The following is a 15,351-nucleotide window of genomic DNA, read 5'->3' as shown; positions in this document are numbered from 1 at the left end:
TAGACGTAGGTCTGGTAGGATTGTCTGTCCTACAGTGACGGAGGTCAATTGGTGTCCCTTCGACCGCTGCTATCCTTCTCACCTATCTTTTTGTCTCCCCGTTGGCACTGTTTTGTGGTTTCGCATCAGCCATGGCAGCTACCCCTTTCACTTCAGAAGACAAGAAAATGCGACGCACGCCTGAGGATCTACCTCCTACGCCGCCAGACTCTCAGTCGGAGCACAGCGGCAGTGACAAGGCTGACAACGAGTCGGTACATGGAGATGCAGAGGCTGATTTTCCACTCCCGCCACCTACCGTAGAGCCGACTGAAGTGCTTGAGATCGACAAGAAGACGCCTGATGGCTGGCTACCTAGAGATCCGCGGCTAATAAGACTGACGGGTGTACACCCTTTCAACGTTGAAGCGCCGCTGTCAGATTTGTACAACGAAGGCTTCCTCACGAGTCCCGAACTTTTCTATGTCCGCAATCACGGCCACGTCCCACAAGTCAAGGATGAGGAGATTCCGGACTGGACGTTCACTATTGAAGGAATGGTTGAGAATCCCATCACCTTGACGCTTGCAGACCTAATGGAGCAATACGAGCAACAGACATACCCAATCACACTCGTTTGTGCTGGCAACAGGAGAAAGGAGCAGAATGTGGTGCGAAAAACGAAAGGTTTCTCATGGGGTGCCGCCGGTGTATCGACAGCGCTTTGGACCGGCGTCGTGCTTGGCGACGTCTTACGCAAAGCCAAACCCAAGCGAGGCGCCAGATATGTCTGCATGGAGGGAGCAGACAAGCTACCGAATGGTTACTACGGAACATCGGTTAAGCTGAACTGGGCCATGGATGCCAACAAGGGCATGATGCTGGCACACAAGATGAACGGCGAAATGCTACGACCGGATCACGGCAAGCCATTGCGAGTAGTGATACCTGGACAGATCGGGGGTCGTAGCGTCAAGTGGTTGAAGAGGCTCATCATTACTTCAGAGCCGTCCGACAACTGGTATCACATATACGACAACAGAGTCCTGCCAACGATGGTGTCGCCCGAAGAGGCCGCCAAGGGTCCAAAATGGTGGATGGACGAGCGATATGCCATCTACGACCTCAGCACCAACTCAGCTATCGCATACCCTGCCCATGATGAACAGATCAAGCTTGTCGACCCACCTCAAACATACCGTGTCAAAGGGTATGCATACGGTGGCGGCGGCCGACGAGTGACTCGAGTCGAAATCTCGCTCGACAAGGGAAAGACATGGCGACTAGCAAACATCGACTACGCCGAAGATCGTTATCGTGATGCCGCTCCTCGCCAGCTATATGGCGGTACTCTCGACCTCGAATGGAAAGAGGCAAGCTTTTGCTGGTGCTTCTGGGACCTGGATATTCCTGTATCTGAATTGGCCGATGCCAAAGATGTGCTGGTCCGGGCCATGGACGAGAGCATGAATCTTCAGCCACGAGACATGTATTGGAGCGTGCTTGGTATGATGAACAACCCGTGGTACCGGATCACAGTCATGAAAGAGGGCGATTTCTTGCGATTCGAGCACCCTACCCAACCAGCTCTCATGTCTGGAGGGTGGATGGAACGCGTCAAGAGTTCTGGTGGTGATCTCACGAATGGATACTGGGGCGAGAGGATCGATGGCGAAGAAAACACACAACCTATACTGGCAGCCGCAGAAGAAATAAAACTAACAGATGATAACGTGAAGAACGCGATAACGATTGACGAATTACGGAAACATGATACAGAAGAGGCGCCTTGGTTTGTGGTCAACGGCGAAGTCTTTGATGGCACAGCGTTCTTGAAAGAGCACCCAGGAGGAGCTCAGAGTATCATTTCAGCTGCTGCACTTGACAGTACTGACGAATTCATGGCGATACGTAAGCACTGCCCTATATTTCAATGGCACATTCCACTTACTGACATTGCGACAGACAGCGAAACAGCCAAAGCGATGATGCCTTCATACCACATCGGCACTCTGGACGAAGAAGCACGTGCCGCACTGTCAGGCGAGACAATAGAATCAGACACCACATCAACATCTCCCACATTCCTCGAACCTCGAGCATGGAAGAAAGCCGTCCTCACAGCCAGAAAGACCGTTTCCTGGGACACCAGAATCCTCACATTCAAGCTCGATCACGAAGAACAAACGCTCGGCCTGCCCACAGGTCAACACCTCATGATCCGACTACGCGACCCCGTCACCCGCGAAGCCATCATCAGAAGTTACACACCCATCTCCCAAACAACACAAAAAGGCTACATGGACGTCCTCGTCAAAGTTTACTTCAAAAGTGAAGGCCAAGAAGGCGGTAAAATGTCCATGGCTCTCGAACAAATTCCCATCGGCCATTTTGTCGAATTCAAAGGGCCGATTGGCAAATTCGAGTACCTTGGGAAAGGTCTCGCAGCTGTCAATAATGTCAAACGAGATGTGAAGACTTTCTATATGATTTGCGGCGGGTCAGGTATTACTCCAATTTATCAAGTCTTGCGAGCGGTGATGCAAGACAAGGACGACCCAACACGGTGCGTGGTCCTCGATGGGAATCGATTGGTCGAAGATATTCTGTGCAAGGAGGATTTGGATCAATTCGCCAAGGAGAACTCGGAGCGGTGTACGATTCTTCACACTTTGACGAAGGCTCCGGATGACTGGCAAGGTCTGCGAGGGCGTATTGCTGCACCGTTGCTGCGAGAGCATGTGAATAGGGAGAAGCATGGAAATGGCGAGGCAATGGTACTGATATGTGGGCCGGGTGCACTCGAGAAGAGTTGTCATGAGGCTTTGCGCGAGCTTGGGTGGCATGATGATGAGTTGTTGTTCTTTTAGACTGTATTCAGCATCTGCTGCGTATGATCCAGCCATATTTCGGAATGATACACAACAGTACTTTTCATGGAGGTCAATTGTCACTGCGGCTACATACAACTTCATCATTTGATAGCTGAATGATCCGATCACTCTGATCGCAGTTCCTTTTTCTCAAGCACAAGATCAAACCTTCGATTTGACGGTATAGCCACGCGACCAGAATCCAGGCCACTGATCCGGAACCGATTGCAAAATCCACCTCGTAATTATGGAGTTCACCTCCTGCGGCTTCTCTTGCGCAACCCAATGTCCAGCCTCAATTGAAGCTTCTGTTAGGTTCTTGCAGTACTTCCTCTGAGGCTCAGCAAGTGGCGACGTAAATGTATCGCAAACAGTATCGTAACGAGCTCCAATGAACAGAGTTGGCATCAGCAGGTATCCGTCGTTCTTCGCATCGTCGAAGAAGTACTTGCGATTGACTTCGTGATTTGAATACCAAGCATCGGCTCCATAGAACGAGGTACGCTCCATAGCTTCGACGAGATCTTTGTAGGTCTCTTCGTCGATGCAGAGGCGCTCAATTGGGAGCTGCTTCATTTGTGGGTCTGGCTTCTCAGCACCTCCGAACCAGCCACCATCAGCAGTGACAGTCGCAGTGAACCCAGGCTTGCCCAGACTCGCAGGGCTGCCCTTTGCGTAGAGGGCACGGATGATGGCTGCAGCATCTGCATCAAAGAATGCAGTTGCCTTGTCGAAGCTTTCCTCGTAGAATTTCTGGTACGACCACTGTCCGTAGGGGAATTTATCGGCAGGGTAAAAGTCGCGATTGACCCATTTCAGTTCCTCTTCGAGACCCTTTTCGATGACGTGTGATGGGACTGCTAGACCGGCTGCTGCCAGTGTCTTCTCCGGGTAGTGCTCTGCAAAACTCCAAACAGCACCGCAACCCCAATCGTGCCCGATCCAGATTGCAGCATCTCGGCCGGTATCTTCGAGCAGGGCGACCATGCCCAGGTTGAGTTGTTGCAAAGCGTAGTCTTCCTTCTGCTTCCTTGCTGTCGATCGGCCATAGCCTGGTACAGCGTCAGTGACGAATATGCAGATTAGTAATACTGTGATTCCTCTCACCAGGCATATCCGGGGCTACAACTCTGAAGCCCAGTGCGGAGAAGGTGTCGAGCTGAGACTTCCATGTCTTTGCGATTGCTGGCCAGCCTGGGGGGATGTCAGACAGTTTTCGATCATGTAATGCCCGTCATTGCGAACCATGAACGAAGATCAGTAATGGACCATCTTTGGGGCCGGCGGCCAAGTAGAAGATCTTCTTCTGGCCGTCAGCGTAGCTGACTTCGTGCTCTTCGTAGTTGGCCATTTTCAATTCGCTTGTGACAATTCTGTCTCGATCTTGAAAAGTAGGAACTTGAGGTGACTGCAGCTACAGCACGCTTTTAAAGAGGAGCGCAGTCTCTTGGCATTGGAAGCAATGGATCCGATACGGTTCAGCTCGGCTATTGCGTGACCTGTTTGGGCGAAGTGAGTGCGGGTTGGTCCTGCTTGGGCTTAGTAATGCGACACGCTGTCAGCTCTCCACTCTGGACTCAGGAACACTTCGCGTTTGTCACAGCCATCGCGAAACTTGATGATTAGTCGTATCATGGCTAAACGTATGACTCGATGCCGCTGAATCGTCGTCTTCCCAAGATGTTGTCTCGCACGATGCTCAGAATATGGCAAAGTGTGCGAATGGCGAGGGAAAGCGGTACGTACGGCAAACATGAGATCCTTGACATCAGCCCCGGCTTGCGGGCCGGCGCTGACCATGCTTCATAACCGCATGCGATGCTCTACGCGCGCTACTCGCAGCTGACACTTCACGTTGTGCACACGGGCTTCGGAAGCAGCTGCGAAGGAGCACAGTGGAGAGCACATGAGGAAGCCGCGATCCTCCAAGGGCTTTGGACAATTCCTTCGAGAGTGACAGCTTTCGAGCCCAAGCATCCTGCTACAAAACCGGCTGTTCAGGTGAACCTTTACTGCCGCAGAAACCCAGGTCCGCTGGAACTCACACGCGAGAACCCACATACTCCCAAAAATCGTGCCCGTCAAGCATCACCAAGCGCTTTGCTCTCAGGCTTAGCAGCCACAGCATCCTTCGAACGCATTACTCGCACCATGACGATCTCCTGATTCTCCTCCTCTTCCGTCGACTCTGGCAACCACGGCCTGAGATACTTCTCGACATACTCCTTGGGCATTCCAATGGCCGACGCCTCACGAATAGCTTTCACGATCCAGACCACGTAACCTCGATCAATCACTCCGTCCTCCGTCCTCTCCACATCGACATAGGTCGTAACCTGTACCTTCTGTCCCGAAGCACTACCATCCGCGTTGATTCTCTCCACCTCGAGCGAATGCTTCTGGTACAGCCACGGCACCCCTTCACTCTCGTCCAATCCGGCCTCATCTCGTGGCGAGAGGAAAACCAAAGCGCCGTAGACATGATCACCTTTCGATGGAACGATATTTCCAAATCCTGTGTCATTGATGTGCCATTTATAGTCTTCTAGACGTGCTAACCCGCAGAACAAGGAGTCTGGACAGCGACCTTTGATGGAAGAATGTGCGAGATTGCTTGCGTAGCCGAAGTATAGCTCACTAAAGCGTTTCGTGTAGTCGATATTCTCACTCTTGCTTGCGGCCGGTCTGGCCATGGAAGGTGGATACATCTTGACGATGACAGGGATGTTATATGAAGCCTTTCAGAATATCTTTGACAGGTTCTGTATCCCCGGTCGTGCTTCTCTTCCTTAGATCTGATGCTCCGAGCAGCTGTATTGGAGTGGGGTAGCTGCACAATCCATTGGCCCGGCTGCTCTGTCGACGAAAGTCAATTCAACAAGCGTTGGCGGCTTGCCGATACTGAGTTGACCTTTGCGGCCGAATGATTTCTCTCGAATCTGAACAATGCAGTTCATGTAGAAATCTCCTCTGCTTGACCATCCTTGGCATCCTGCCGCCGAGGATGATACACCACAATCGGCATATCATACGCCTTCTCAGGCACAATATCAATACGAGCCTTCGCAAACAAACGAAACCCATACTTCAAATAGAACTCATACCCCATCAAACTGCTCTCCACCACAACCGGCAGGCCAAATTGATCGGCAGCATCCAGTCCCCACCGCAACAGCCTCTTTCCTACTCCACCTCCTCGATGCCACGCGGGATCTACCATCAAGAATTGAAGGTGCAAGCAATTTCGTAATTGGTCATCGTTCTCATACGGAGCGTGAAGTCTCTCCGTAATCTTCGCCAAAGCTTGATAATCGACGATACGATTCAAGAAGTAACGATAGTAGTTCAAGTCCAGATTCACGAGACTAGACTCAAGTGCGTCTGCCCATCCTGAACGTTGCTGTCGCCATTGTTTTCCAAGCGGATTTTCGCTTCCTTGGGCTTCCCATGTTGAGAATCCGACAATGGAGGTCTGCTGTGTACCGTCTGTGGCGGGCGTTGTCGACTCGGCGACCATGTAGCGAGTCTCGGGCTTGATGAAGAAGAGCTTAATGCGTCGAAGTAGGAAACTGTAAAAGTCATCTTGGTATCGTCGTCGTTCTGGGATGAAGTGGTCGTGGAGCTCGAAGTTCAGTAAGTTGGCGTGGAGGACTTTGACGATATCGGGTATGTCTGCGCGAGTTGCCCAACGAATGACGATTTGAGGCTCCATGGTGAGTGGTAAGCTTGTGTGTTGCAATACTCCTGGAAGTTTGATGTACAGGATGTTTGTCTTGCAAGGGCGGAAATAGTTGTTGATGACTGTTTAAAGTCGCTTCTGACTCACGAGCTGCATGGAAAGGTCGATCGGTATGCGCGTCCTATTGTTGGCACCCGGCCGTGGATCCCACGAGTGCCGCGGTGTAACAAGTACCGAGTGTCAGAGTGATGGAAATGCACTTTGTTAATGAACCACGAGACTGTTGACAGATGCCGAGAGGTGGAGGCGTCTCGGGCCGGTGGCACTGGATCTCCCGTCGAAGATCGACTGTCCTCGCGACTCTGCGCACGTATTTCGGCAGGAGCGAGAAATAGACATAGATTTCAAAGTGAGGCTAGTTACATCAAACTCCTGCAGCAGCAGTGTCATCCCGACCTGGACGAGCGGCGTTTGTATCATTGACAGCAGTCTCCTGCTCTCGCGGCGTTTTCTCCTCCACTACTGGCGTCTTCTGCTCTCGTTGCTGTGCTTGATGAACCATGAAATTGGAGACCGAGCTATTGTTGCGCTTCCATCGAGGCCGTCGAATAAGTGACCACCATGCCCCAAAGATTTCCCATCTGCATAGCAAGAAGAATGCCTCGATACCAACGAAGCTCAATATGAACAAAGTGGCAACCGCAATATTTTCCGAGATGATGAAAGGACTTGTGAGGTTAAGACATTGTTCCTTTTCTTGTGTCTCGATTATGCAAAGAAGCCAAGGTATCAGCTTGTCGACGTTGTCAAATGCCTCAATGGTGAGTTCGTTGTCGTAGATCATGAAGACTACGCAGACGAAAGCGGTGGTAAAGACCGCCAGGAAGGCCAGAGTTATCAGATCGCCACTGCAGCAAGAGTACCTGTCGAACGCGACGAGCCTTTGCTCGCGCGCTTTGTGTCCGAGAAGAGCTGACGATCGAAGCAGACTTCGTCGATGGGTCGTTGCGCTTGTTCCATGCCGAGCTCATGTAGACCTTTATACAATAGATCATTGTTGCGATTTGGAGCAGGCAAGCTGTGCCTCCAAAACCGAAGAGCCAACCCCAATAAGTCGCGAGAGAACGTACATTGATGTGACAATAGCCTCCAAAGCGGTATGACACACCAGTATGAGCGAGAGTGGCGGTAGTCAAGCTGATGGTGATAGAGAACGCAGCCACATTGGCCGCGATGTAGGCGATTTTGTCCGGTGTGCGGTTCCAGCAAACCTGTACATGCATGAACAGACTTCTGATCAAGATCCAAACCACGTAGAACAGCAGGCCGAATGCAAGGAAAGCTCCAGAGAAGGCACATGTCAGGTCGCTGCCCTGTCCGTTTGGTGTGACTGGATCGAAGCATTGTTCTGGTTGTCGTGCCAGCGGGACGATAAATCCGAGCTCGAGGATGAGGATTCCGACGAGGATGACGATATTCAAGTACGATCTTCTCGTAATTGCTGATGGCAGAACTGCGTTGGAAAGGAGTAAAAAGCTACAGAGGATGAAGCCTGCCACATTCACCCTACGACGCCATCAGCATGGGAAATTGTCAGAGGTTGTAGAGACTGACCATGCAGCGCCATCAGTCAGGCGCTTAAAGTCGGCCTGGTAGGTGTAATCGTAGACAGGACACGGAATACAACATCGTGATGCATTTCCAGGTGGAGCTAATGGATTCTCAGCGCAATTGCGCCCTCCGTAGACTGCTATCTGTCAGTGCTTCTGCAATAGCGTCAGGCTGCCCAGGGATCACTCACAGCCTCCACGAAACGGGTGCAGCGCCTCTCCTATGAAGGGAGCGGGACACCCAGCTGCATCCTGGTTCCCCAATCTGCCTAGAAGGTTCCCAATGTCAGTAGACATGGCTGTCTCTCAAGGTGTGCTGGAAGATGATCAGGAAGGATTCGAATTGAGGCGCCATTGCCACAACAAGGTGTCCGACAATGAAAACATGTTCGGACTTGGCATGCGGCTGGTCTCATGTGCCAGGACAAAGGCCACTGGAGGGCAGACAAAGCGGCAGCCCAGGCATTCCACGGGCGGAGCACGCATTCTTTTGCTACTGTTGGGAGCACTTCTCGGCGTTGGCTCGGTCGAGCCTCGACATGTATCTTGCTGGTCTTGCGAGACCAGATCATTGTCGTCGCGTCGAAGTGTGGCAAGGGAACGCGCTGCGTGTCCCCACATCAACGGTACAAGCGCAGCTGTACTTGCTACCGAGAGTGCATTGTAGAAAGCGAAGAAATAGCCCTGAATCCGGTCGTTATGACAGCCGTGAAGAGTGCCATGTTGAGTATCCCGAGCCGCTGCCAGACGCGTGCCAGTGACACGTGTGAAAGGACGTTACGCCTTTGCGGATCAGTGTCCATGCGCGCCTCTATTCTTCACGCAATACCTGAGTAGGCAACACAAGTCTTGCTGTGCAGGCAGCTTGGGCAGGCGCCCTGAGCATGTCTTGGAGAAGGGTGATGAGAGAGAAGAAAAGGATCACTCATCAAGAAGGACTGGAAAGTGGACTCGGCTTCACTCGTCCGGGCGTCCCCGCGCAATGGGCCGCGCCAGAGCAGCTCGCGGAGTCACGTCACGTCGCGCAATAAGCAACTTGATCAGCTTGTACACGCGACACAGGACAAAGGACGCTAAGCATGGCCGCAGAATGATAACATTGGCCAGTAGGAAGCCGAGACATCTTTGCTTTGCTGGGTCGTGAAGCTCTACCACCCGGAAGATATGCTACTGATAACCCAGATATCATCCGCAGTTCACACGACCTCACCTGTTCTTTATCACACCGCAATGTGCCGCTGACTCTGAATTCCTCCTTCTCCCATTGTAGGACTCAGTAGTGATCGATCAATCATGGCACACCGACAGGCCTCTCTGCTCACGATCCCATGCGAGCTTCGAAATGCCATCTACCTGCTCGTTTTCGAGAACGAGCGTTCAGATTACCGAGGAGAGCACCCTCAAAAGCCAGATGAGCTCGCAGTCGCGCTGGAGCTCGCTGCAGAGAGTACATGTCCTCGGGCGAAGCGCAATGGCAATCAACTCGATATCCTACGCGTCTGCAAGCAGATCCACGACGAAGCCCATCTCCTAGCACTGTCCATGACTTCTTTTAACGTCTCCGGCGATGCCTCCTGGCCCGACCTATTCGACCTGCGCTCGCGACCATTGTCTGCGAGAAAGATTGGCGCGATCAAGCATCTCACATTGACCGCTCGCATCAGTCATTTGCGGCCAATGAACGAAGCATGGGCCGGGCTCCCATTCGGTCATCCCAGTCTAGACCTCGACACGTTGACAATCCTACCAACGAGACCAGATGTACACGCGCGTGCTCTGGCAGAAATAGCAGACTTGTCGCAATCGCACACGCTGGCATACATTTTGAGCGAGACTCTAAAGAGCTTGCGGAAAGTGAAGTGCGTGGAGGTCAGGAACGAGATGAAGTTCAATGAGGCGGTATGGAAGCTCTTCTATCGGAGCCTGGTATACAGACTCTGGAGGTGGGGAGGCTACCGTTGTGGTGCTCGGTTCGAGACGGGCGAGACACAGCCTGGAGGAGCCGAGGTCGAGGCCAACAGGTGGTTCCGAGTTCACTTGCAGAATGGGGATAATCGAGGTGTAGAGTGTGGTGAGGAGGTGGTCAGGCTGGTGGGCGACTCTGGTGAGCTGCCAGATCCGAATATGGCCGGCGTTGGTCCTTGAGCACATCGTCCTGCTGTTCCACAATATCGCCTGGCGGAGGCACCAATTTCCTTCAGTTCCTCACTTGCAAGGCCGCATTGAAGAGGCACGAGGCACAATGGACCTCGCGTCGCGTCGCGTCCCAGTCGCACGCAGGAAGAAAAGCCTGTGCTGCAGCAAACACAGCTCTCCGAACTTCGACACGCCGCCTTCGCGAAACCTTGTCACCCACGTCACGAACATCTCCCGCGCGACCATTGCCGTCGTTGCCAAAGCTCCGTCGCCATCACAATGGTCGCAGCTGATGTGGTCAGCCTCACCAAGGCGGTCGCTGGTGTTCAGCTGCACTCGCAGCCCGAGGCTCGGAGAACTGACAAGCAGGAAGTCAAGCCACGGTAAGCTGATCGCAGGAAGACATTCGCAAGGGATGACAAGCTGATAGTGATCAACAGCACTACTTCCGATCAACCTGCTATCGACGTGGAATCAAGTGGCGGCTCACAGACCGAAGTGGTAGTCAGTGGCAGGAAGGAGAAAGGACTGTGAGTTGGTCACAACTCGAGGACGAACTTGCGCATTGGTTGACACTTGACAGACAGATTTCTTCGACAGTGGACGAACTTTCGCCACCATCTTCACCTCCATGGTCAGTCCCAAAGTGTCTTCGTCGCGCTCATCGCAAGCTGACTCGATCCAATAGTGATCGCGACACCCGCTTCGAATTCCTCCCACGCCGTCCAGATGGACCATGCCCTGTAACGATAACGGACAGCGAGCCCAACAACGCCTTTTGCTTCGCACTCACCTTTATCAACTGCAGCTTCAGCGGCGACCGGCCATTGAGATTTGAGAACTGCATCGTCGAATGTGTTACATTCACAGATTGCCACTTCGAAGAGACGCGATTTGTCAATTCAGTACTCGTCGACATGACAGTGGCCAACGTCGTCTTCTGCGACTCGTGGTGGACGAACCGCCGTTTCACCCAAAACTTCATTACAATTGGTCGGGATCAGGACGACACTATCATGTTTGAGGGCAAGCGCGAGGGCTTGAACGATCGCATTCCCGCCGAGCTTCGTGATTCGAATTACAAGGAAGACCGGTGCGGCACACAGCAGCAGGGTGATTCAAAGTACCCGCACCTGACGAAGTGGTGGGAGAACATCGCAAACGTGATGAAAGACGTCGATGAGAAACGCACAAGTGGCCAAACATGGTGAGGATGGAAGTGATAGTGCTGTGAAGCGGAGAATCGCGTACTCTCAGCTCCAACCCTCTTGTGGTTACTATTACAAGATTTCAGATCCGGTGTGCATAGGATGAAGTCTCCTGATTAGATTAGCGGAAGCAATCAGACTGAATGAGTCTCTTGACGTTCTCGCGTGCTTTTAACTACCCTATTTAACTACTGATGGCAACCTATACCACGCGCGGTACAGCGTATGCTTTGACATCCAGCGTGTACGTGGTAGCGCGACAATTCGTGCATTATGACCACTTCATCAAAAAAGTGCAAGATGGGCATGCATTTATGAGCTGCCTGCCAAGACTTGTGCAAAGTGATGTCTTCATAATTACACCGCTTGCCTTGGATCATGTTGTCGCGCGACATCCACGTGCTTGCACTCGCAACGCGCTACACTACAAAGCAACGATAAGGATTGCAATAGTTCTCCATATACAGATCCGAACAATGTCGTCCACCTGGCCGCCTGCGTCAGGCCTGACCACGAAAGTCGTACCTCGCAAAGAGGCCGTATTTCAGGTATACTCGTCCAGGACAATCGCCGCGCCCGCATCACAAGTCCTCGAAACAGTGCTGCACATCGAAAACTACAAAGCATGGAACACATGGATCCCAAGCGGCCGAATCATAAAGCAAGACACAGCCAACGGCGAAGAAGAAGCCAACAACCTCACCCACCTCCACAAAAACACCGCCTTCATCTTCAACGTAATCATGGACTCCAACAAACCCACGAAATTCACAGAAACCAATCTCATCGTCACCGACAGATCAACACCCTCACAGCCATCAGACTATTTAGATCCTGAAATGCTTCAAGACCCCAGTTTCGAGGCCGATATCAATAAAGTCTATCGCGTCTCATGGGCAACGCATGGCGGTTGGATGACGAAAGGTCTCAGAAGCGAGCGCTTTCACGAAATTATCCCGAAAGCGGGAAAAGAGAATGAAGAATGTGAGGTTCGTACGTGGGAGATTATGGGAGGTGTTTTGGCGTATACTGTTAAGTGGTTGTTTCAAGGTACGCTGCAGGAGAAGTTTGAGTTGTGGACGAGGGATTTGAAGGGTTGGTGTGAGAAGCAGGCGGCAGAGGAACAAAAGGCTTGAACTCTTTTGACTTGGCATTTTGATACTGATTGATGAAACTTGATGTGAGTTGGGTTGGGTTTGGGTTGGAAATTTGGAGTACCGGTATCCTGGTTGTGTATAGCGTGGCTGTGGCACGCCTTCGTCATTGCAACTTTTTTCGGAAGTCTACTTTGAAGCACAGGCGCTGCATCGAAAAGCTCGATGAAAGGACCCTTGGAGGGTTTAGTTGAAGTTCGGGTGCAACGATGGCATGCAGTACCTCGTGTAGTGGAGCAGATCTTCTAGCGTTGGACTGAAGCTAAGGGAAATCAGACCTGCCCTTGTCTTTAGTGCATATCGAGAAGACATCGATGATTTCAAGGAAGTGGCTGAACATCTTTCAACTGCTTCATCTTGCGATGAAGCTGGATCACAAACAGCTGCGTCATGTTCGCTGTACGCGAACATTGGCATTGTACTGCACATTGGCTGTCGTCCTCTGATGAGTGGGTCGCTCATGAGCTGGCTTGCTGCAGCGCAATGCAGTCTGCAGGGGATCAGCAGACTTCCAAAAAGAAGAGACGTGGCGACTGCCAGGTGCAATGCAGCCATTAAACCCAGACGCCTTGATTGGCGCCTTCGTCCATGTCCTAGTATGCGGTGCACCGACGTGCTTGACAGTGTGGGGGACGGCGTGGTTCGCATCACGTTGGCATGCGATTGAGGAAGCACATGCACAACCACATCTGATCAACCTGATACAATGTGAAGCAAGAAGTGATGCAAAGAATTCAATATTTTTCCTTGATCGACTGGTTCGTGGACCTGCACGCGCTAATGAGAATCGAAGTATGTGACATGTTCGCAAATCATGCACCGCTGTGGGAATAGATAGTAAAGCCGCCGTCGCCCATTTTTGCCTGTCCTCCTGGGGAATTTTTGATAACTCAACGCCTTCCTCCCCCAACGCACTCATGCAGCCAAGCTGAATTCGGTTCCAATATCTGTTTGTGTGATCGCTGTCCAGCTCGATCTGGCTTGCTGGAAGAGTCTCGCTGCGCCGGCTTTGCTTCGTCCAGTTCGTAGATGCTCGCAACAGTCGTAGAATGAAACAGTACTGTCTTCTTCCCAGAGTGATTCTGCTATTATCCTTCGCACCATCACATCTGTCCACTTGATGTGGTCTTCGCGCTTCACAACTGGCAGATCTGTGGAGTTCTCGATCGAGTACAAGAGTCGTAAGGCTTCAACAAGCAGATCTTGTTTCCACTTTTGGGGTCCGTTTAGTGGCTCGAGCGCGATGAGTTCGCGTAGCATCCATGTGATTTTGTAGTATTCGAACTTCCACTCTGTTGATGCGCATGCCGGGACTGGTGTTGAGAGTAGGGAATTTTGCTTTTGCTTGCGTGTGATGGTTCTTGCTTGCACTGGCCATATCGATGGTGACAAGACCTCAGCCATGGTGACTTGGTAAGAGATCGATAGAGCCTGGTTCGTTGATAATGCTCTATAGTAAATAGAGCTCGAAACACAGAAGAGAAGTAGAGTGATGCAATGTCCTGAGGTCTGACTGGCGTATTGATGTGTATGTTGGTGTGAATGGCCAAGATATGGTTTGGAGATGGTTGACTGGTGAGTGGGTTGCTATGTCGATTGAACGTTGGCGGCGAGAGACATAGACATAGGGCATTTAACAGAAAGATCGGCACCGAAGCGAGACCTATAGGGTACACGCCACGAAGAGTCCTGCACACCCTGAACGAGATTCCACGGTACCCAGGCCTACCCATGTTTCGAGTTAGCTGCGCCTCTGTAGGGACTTGGGATCGATCTCGGCCTATGGACTCCGTGTCGTGGCCGCCACGAGCCCGCCATCGCATGTCTGGGCGCGTCGCTTCCCATGTGCCTGCGTCGCTGTGCTCGCCGGAAGACGTCGCTGCTGCTTGCGCTGAACGCCATTCGTGCTGCTGCGGTGGCCCGCGGGCGTCGCACTGCAGCTGCTGCAACAGCTGATCAGTCGAGCGGCTGGAATGGCCGGTCGCGGTCGGTCTCACGAAGACACCGACCCGCGTCCGCAGAGCTGCGGGAGCCCGACTGCAGTGGCGTGACGCGTCGCATTGTGCGGGCTGCTACGCAATCTCTTCTTGGGTTGGCGACTGTGACGAAGCTTCTCCTGGCAGTCAGTCTGACTTCATGCCATGTCTCAAGTGCCTGCGTCTGCGTAAGACAGACGGTGTGACTGGCTGTGGTGCTCTTGGCAGTCGCCGTGAGTTGTTTCAAGCCACTGTGTACATCCCGGCGATACAACTCCAAGCCACGAAGGTCTGGCCAAGCCATCCGCGATCTAGCGAGGACATCCTACTGTGACCAGAACCCAACTTGGACTTCTGGAGTCTCTGGATGAGCCAAATATTGGCCGCGCCTCATGCCAGCTGTCACAGAGCTCCCGTCGCTACGCAGGACTTCTATTCAAGTGTGAAATGCTTCTCCCGCTCCCGAATTGAACCAAGAATGGTGCTCGATGTCCGACATAAACCGACAAACAGACAAGAGTCCCAAAGTGTGGCGGAAGTGTCTTCGCGCCACAGACCTGCGTCCCTATCCTGATCGTGAAATTAGGCAGTGAGCAGATCCTAGACAGCACATCGCTCGTTGACTCAGTCCAGCAATCTGTGAGCAGAGGCTAGGCCTTGACATCGCCGGAGGCAGCAGCTGCATTGACTTGCGATGAGGTCACGACAAGGAGACGTCTCACCGTATGCTCTGCTA

At 52.3% G+C, this 15,351-nt stretch overlaps 9 protein-coding genes across 9 annotated transcripts; 4 read left to right on the top strand and 5 right to left on the bottom strand.

The window, feature by feature from the left end:
• Window positions 1–131: 131 nt before the first annotated feature.
• Window positions 132–2,849, top strand: RHO25_004904 (uncharacterized protein; the record flags this gene model as incomplete). Its single annotated transcript, XM_023595817.2, has 2 exons — window positions 132–1,890; window positions 1,945–2,849. 2 exons carry the CDS (start codon window positions 132–134, stop codon window positions 2,847–2,849), a joined length of 2,664 nt encoding a protein of 887 aa, XP_023457806.1.
• Window positions 2,850–3,014: 165 nt separating this feature from the next.
• RHO25_004903 (uncharacterized protein) lies at window positions 3,015–4,203 on the bottom strand (the record flags this gene model as incomplete). Its single annotated transcript, XM_023595816.2, has 3 exons — window positions 3,015–3,904; window positions 3,960–4,046; window positions 4,098–4,203. 3 exons carry the CDS (start codon window positions 4,201–4,203, stop codon window positions 3,015–3,017), a joined length of 1,083 nt encoding a protein of 360 aa, XP_023457805.1.
• A 730-nt stretch (window positions 4,204–4,933) lies between these two features.
• Window positions 4,934–5,560, bottom strand: RHO25_004902 (uncharacterized protein; the record flags this gene model as incomplete). The annotated part of the gene is made up of 1 exon (XM_023595815.1): window positions 4,934–5,560. One exon carries the CDS (start codon window positions 5,558–5,560, stop codon window positions 4,934–4,936), a length of 627 nt encoding a protein of 208 aa, XP_023457802.1.
• A 245-nt stretch (window positions 5,561–5,805) lies between these two features.
• Window positions 5,806–6,564, bottom strand: RHO25_004901 (uncharacterized protein; the record flags this gene model as incomplete). Its single annotated transcript, XM_023595814.1, has 1 exon — window positions 5,806–6,564. The coding sequence occupies one exon, from the start codon at window positions 6,562–6,564 to the stop codon at window positions 5,806–5,808; it is 759 nt and encodes a 252-aa protein (XP_023457801.1).
• A 391-nt stretch (window positions 6,565–6,955) lies between these two features.
• Window positions 6,956–8,438, bottom strand: RHO25_004900 (uncharacterized protein; the record flags this gene model as incomplete). Its single annotated transcript, XM_065602599.1, has 4 exons — window positions 6,956–7,345; window positions 7,662–8,097; window positions 8,146–8,278; window positions 8,333–8,438. 4 exons carry the CDS (start codon window positions 8,436–8,438, stop codon window positions 6,956–6,958), a joined length of 1,065 nt encoding a protein of 354 aa, XP_065458671.1.
• Window positions 8,439–9,434: 996 nt separating this feature from the next.
• On the top strand, window positions 9,435–10,286 carry RHO25_004899 (uncharacterized protein; the record flags this gene model as incomplete). Its single annotated transcript, XM_023595812.1, has 1 exon — window positions 9,435–10,286. The coding sequence occupies one exon, from the start codon at window positions 9,435–9,437 to the stop codon at window positions 10,284–10,286; it is 852 nt and encodes a 283-aa protein (XP_023457803.1).
• A 270-nt stretch (window positions 10,287–10,556) lies between these two features.
• RHO25_004898 (uncharacterized protein) lies at window positions 10,557–11,488 on the top strand (the record flags this gene model as incomplete). Its single annotated transcript, XM_023595811.1, has 4 exons — window positions 10,557–10,660; window positions 10,718–10,807; window positions 10,861–10,911; window positions 10,966–11,488. The coding sequence occupies 4 exons, from the start codon at window positions 10,557–10,559 to the stop codon at window positions 11,486–11,488; spliced, it is 768 nt and encodes a 255-aa protein (XP_023457799.1).
• Window positions 11,489–11,961: 473 nt separating this feature from the next.
• Window positions 11,962–12,621, top strand: RHO25_004897 (uncharacterized protein; the record flags this gene model as incomplete). The annotated part of the gene is made up of 1 exon (XM_023595810.2): window positions 11,962–12,621. One exon carries the CDS (start codon window positions 11,962–11,964, stop codon window positions 12,619–12,621), a length of 660 nt encoding a protein of 219 aa, XP_023457798.1.
• Window positions 12,622–13,554: 933 nt separating this feature from the next.
• Window positions 13,555–14,043, bottom strand: RHO25_004896 (uncharacterized protein; the record flags this gene model as incomplete). The annotated part of the gene is made up of 1 exon (XM_065602598.1): window positions 13,555–14,043. The coding sequence occupies one exon, from the start codon at window positions 14,041–14,043 to the stop codon at window positions 13,555–13,557; it is 489 nt and encodes a 162-aa protein (XP_065458670.1).
• Between the last annotated feature and the right edge of the window lie 1,308 nt (window positions 14,044–15,351).

This window comes from Cercospora beticola, chromosome 3, assembly GCF_033473495.1.
Source record: "Cercospora beticola chromosome 3, complete sequence".
Classification (NCBI taxonomy): domain Eukaryota; kingdom Fungi; phylum Ascomycota; class Dothideomycetes; order Mycosphaerellales; family Mycosphaerellaceae; genus Cercospora; species Cercospora beticola.
The sequence above is the reverse complement of the archived record's forward strand: the minus strand, read 5'-3'. Positions and strand labels throughout refer to the sequence as shown.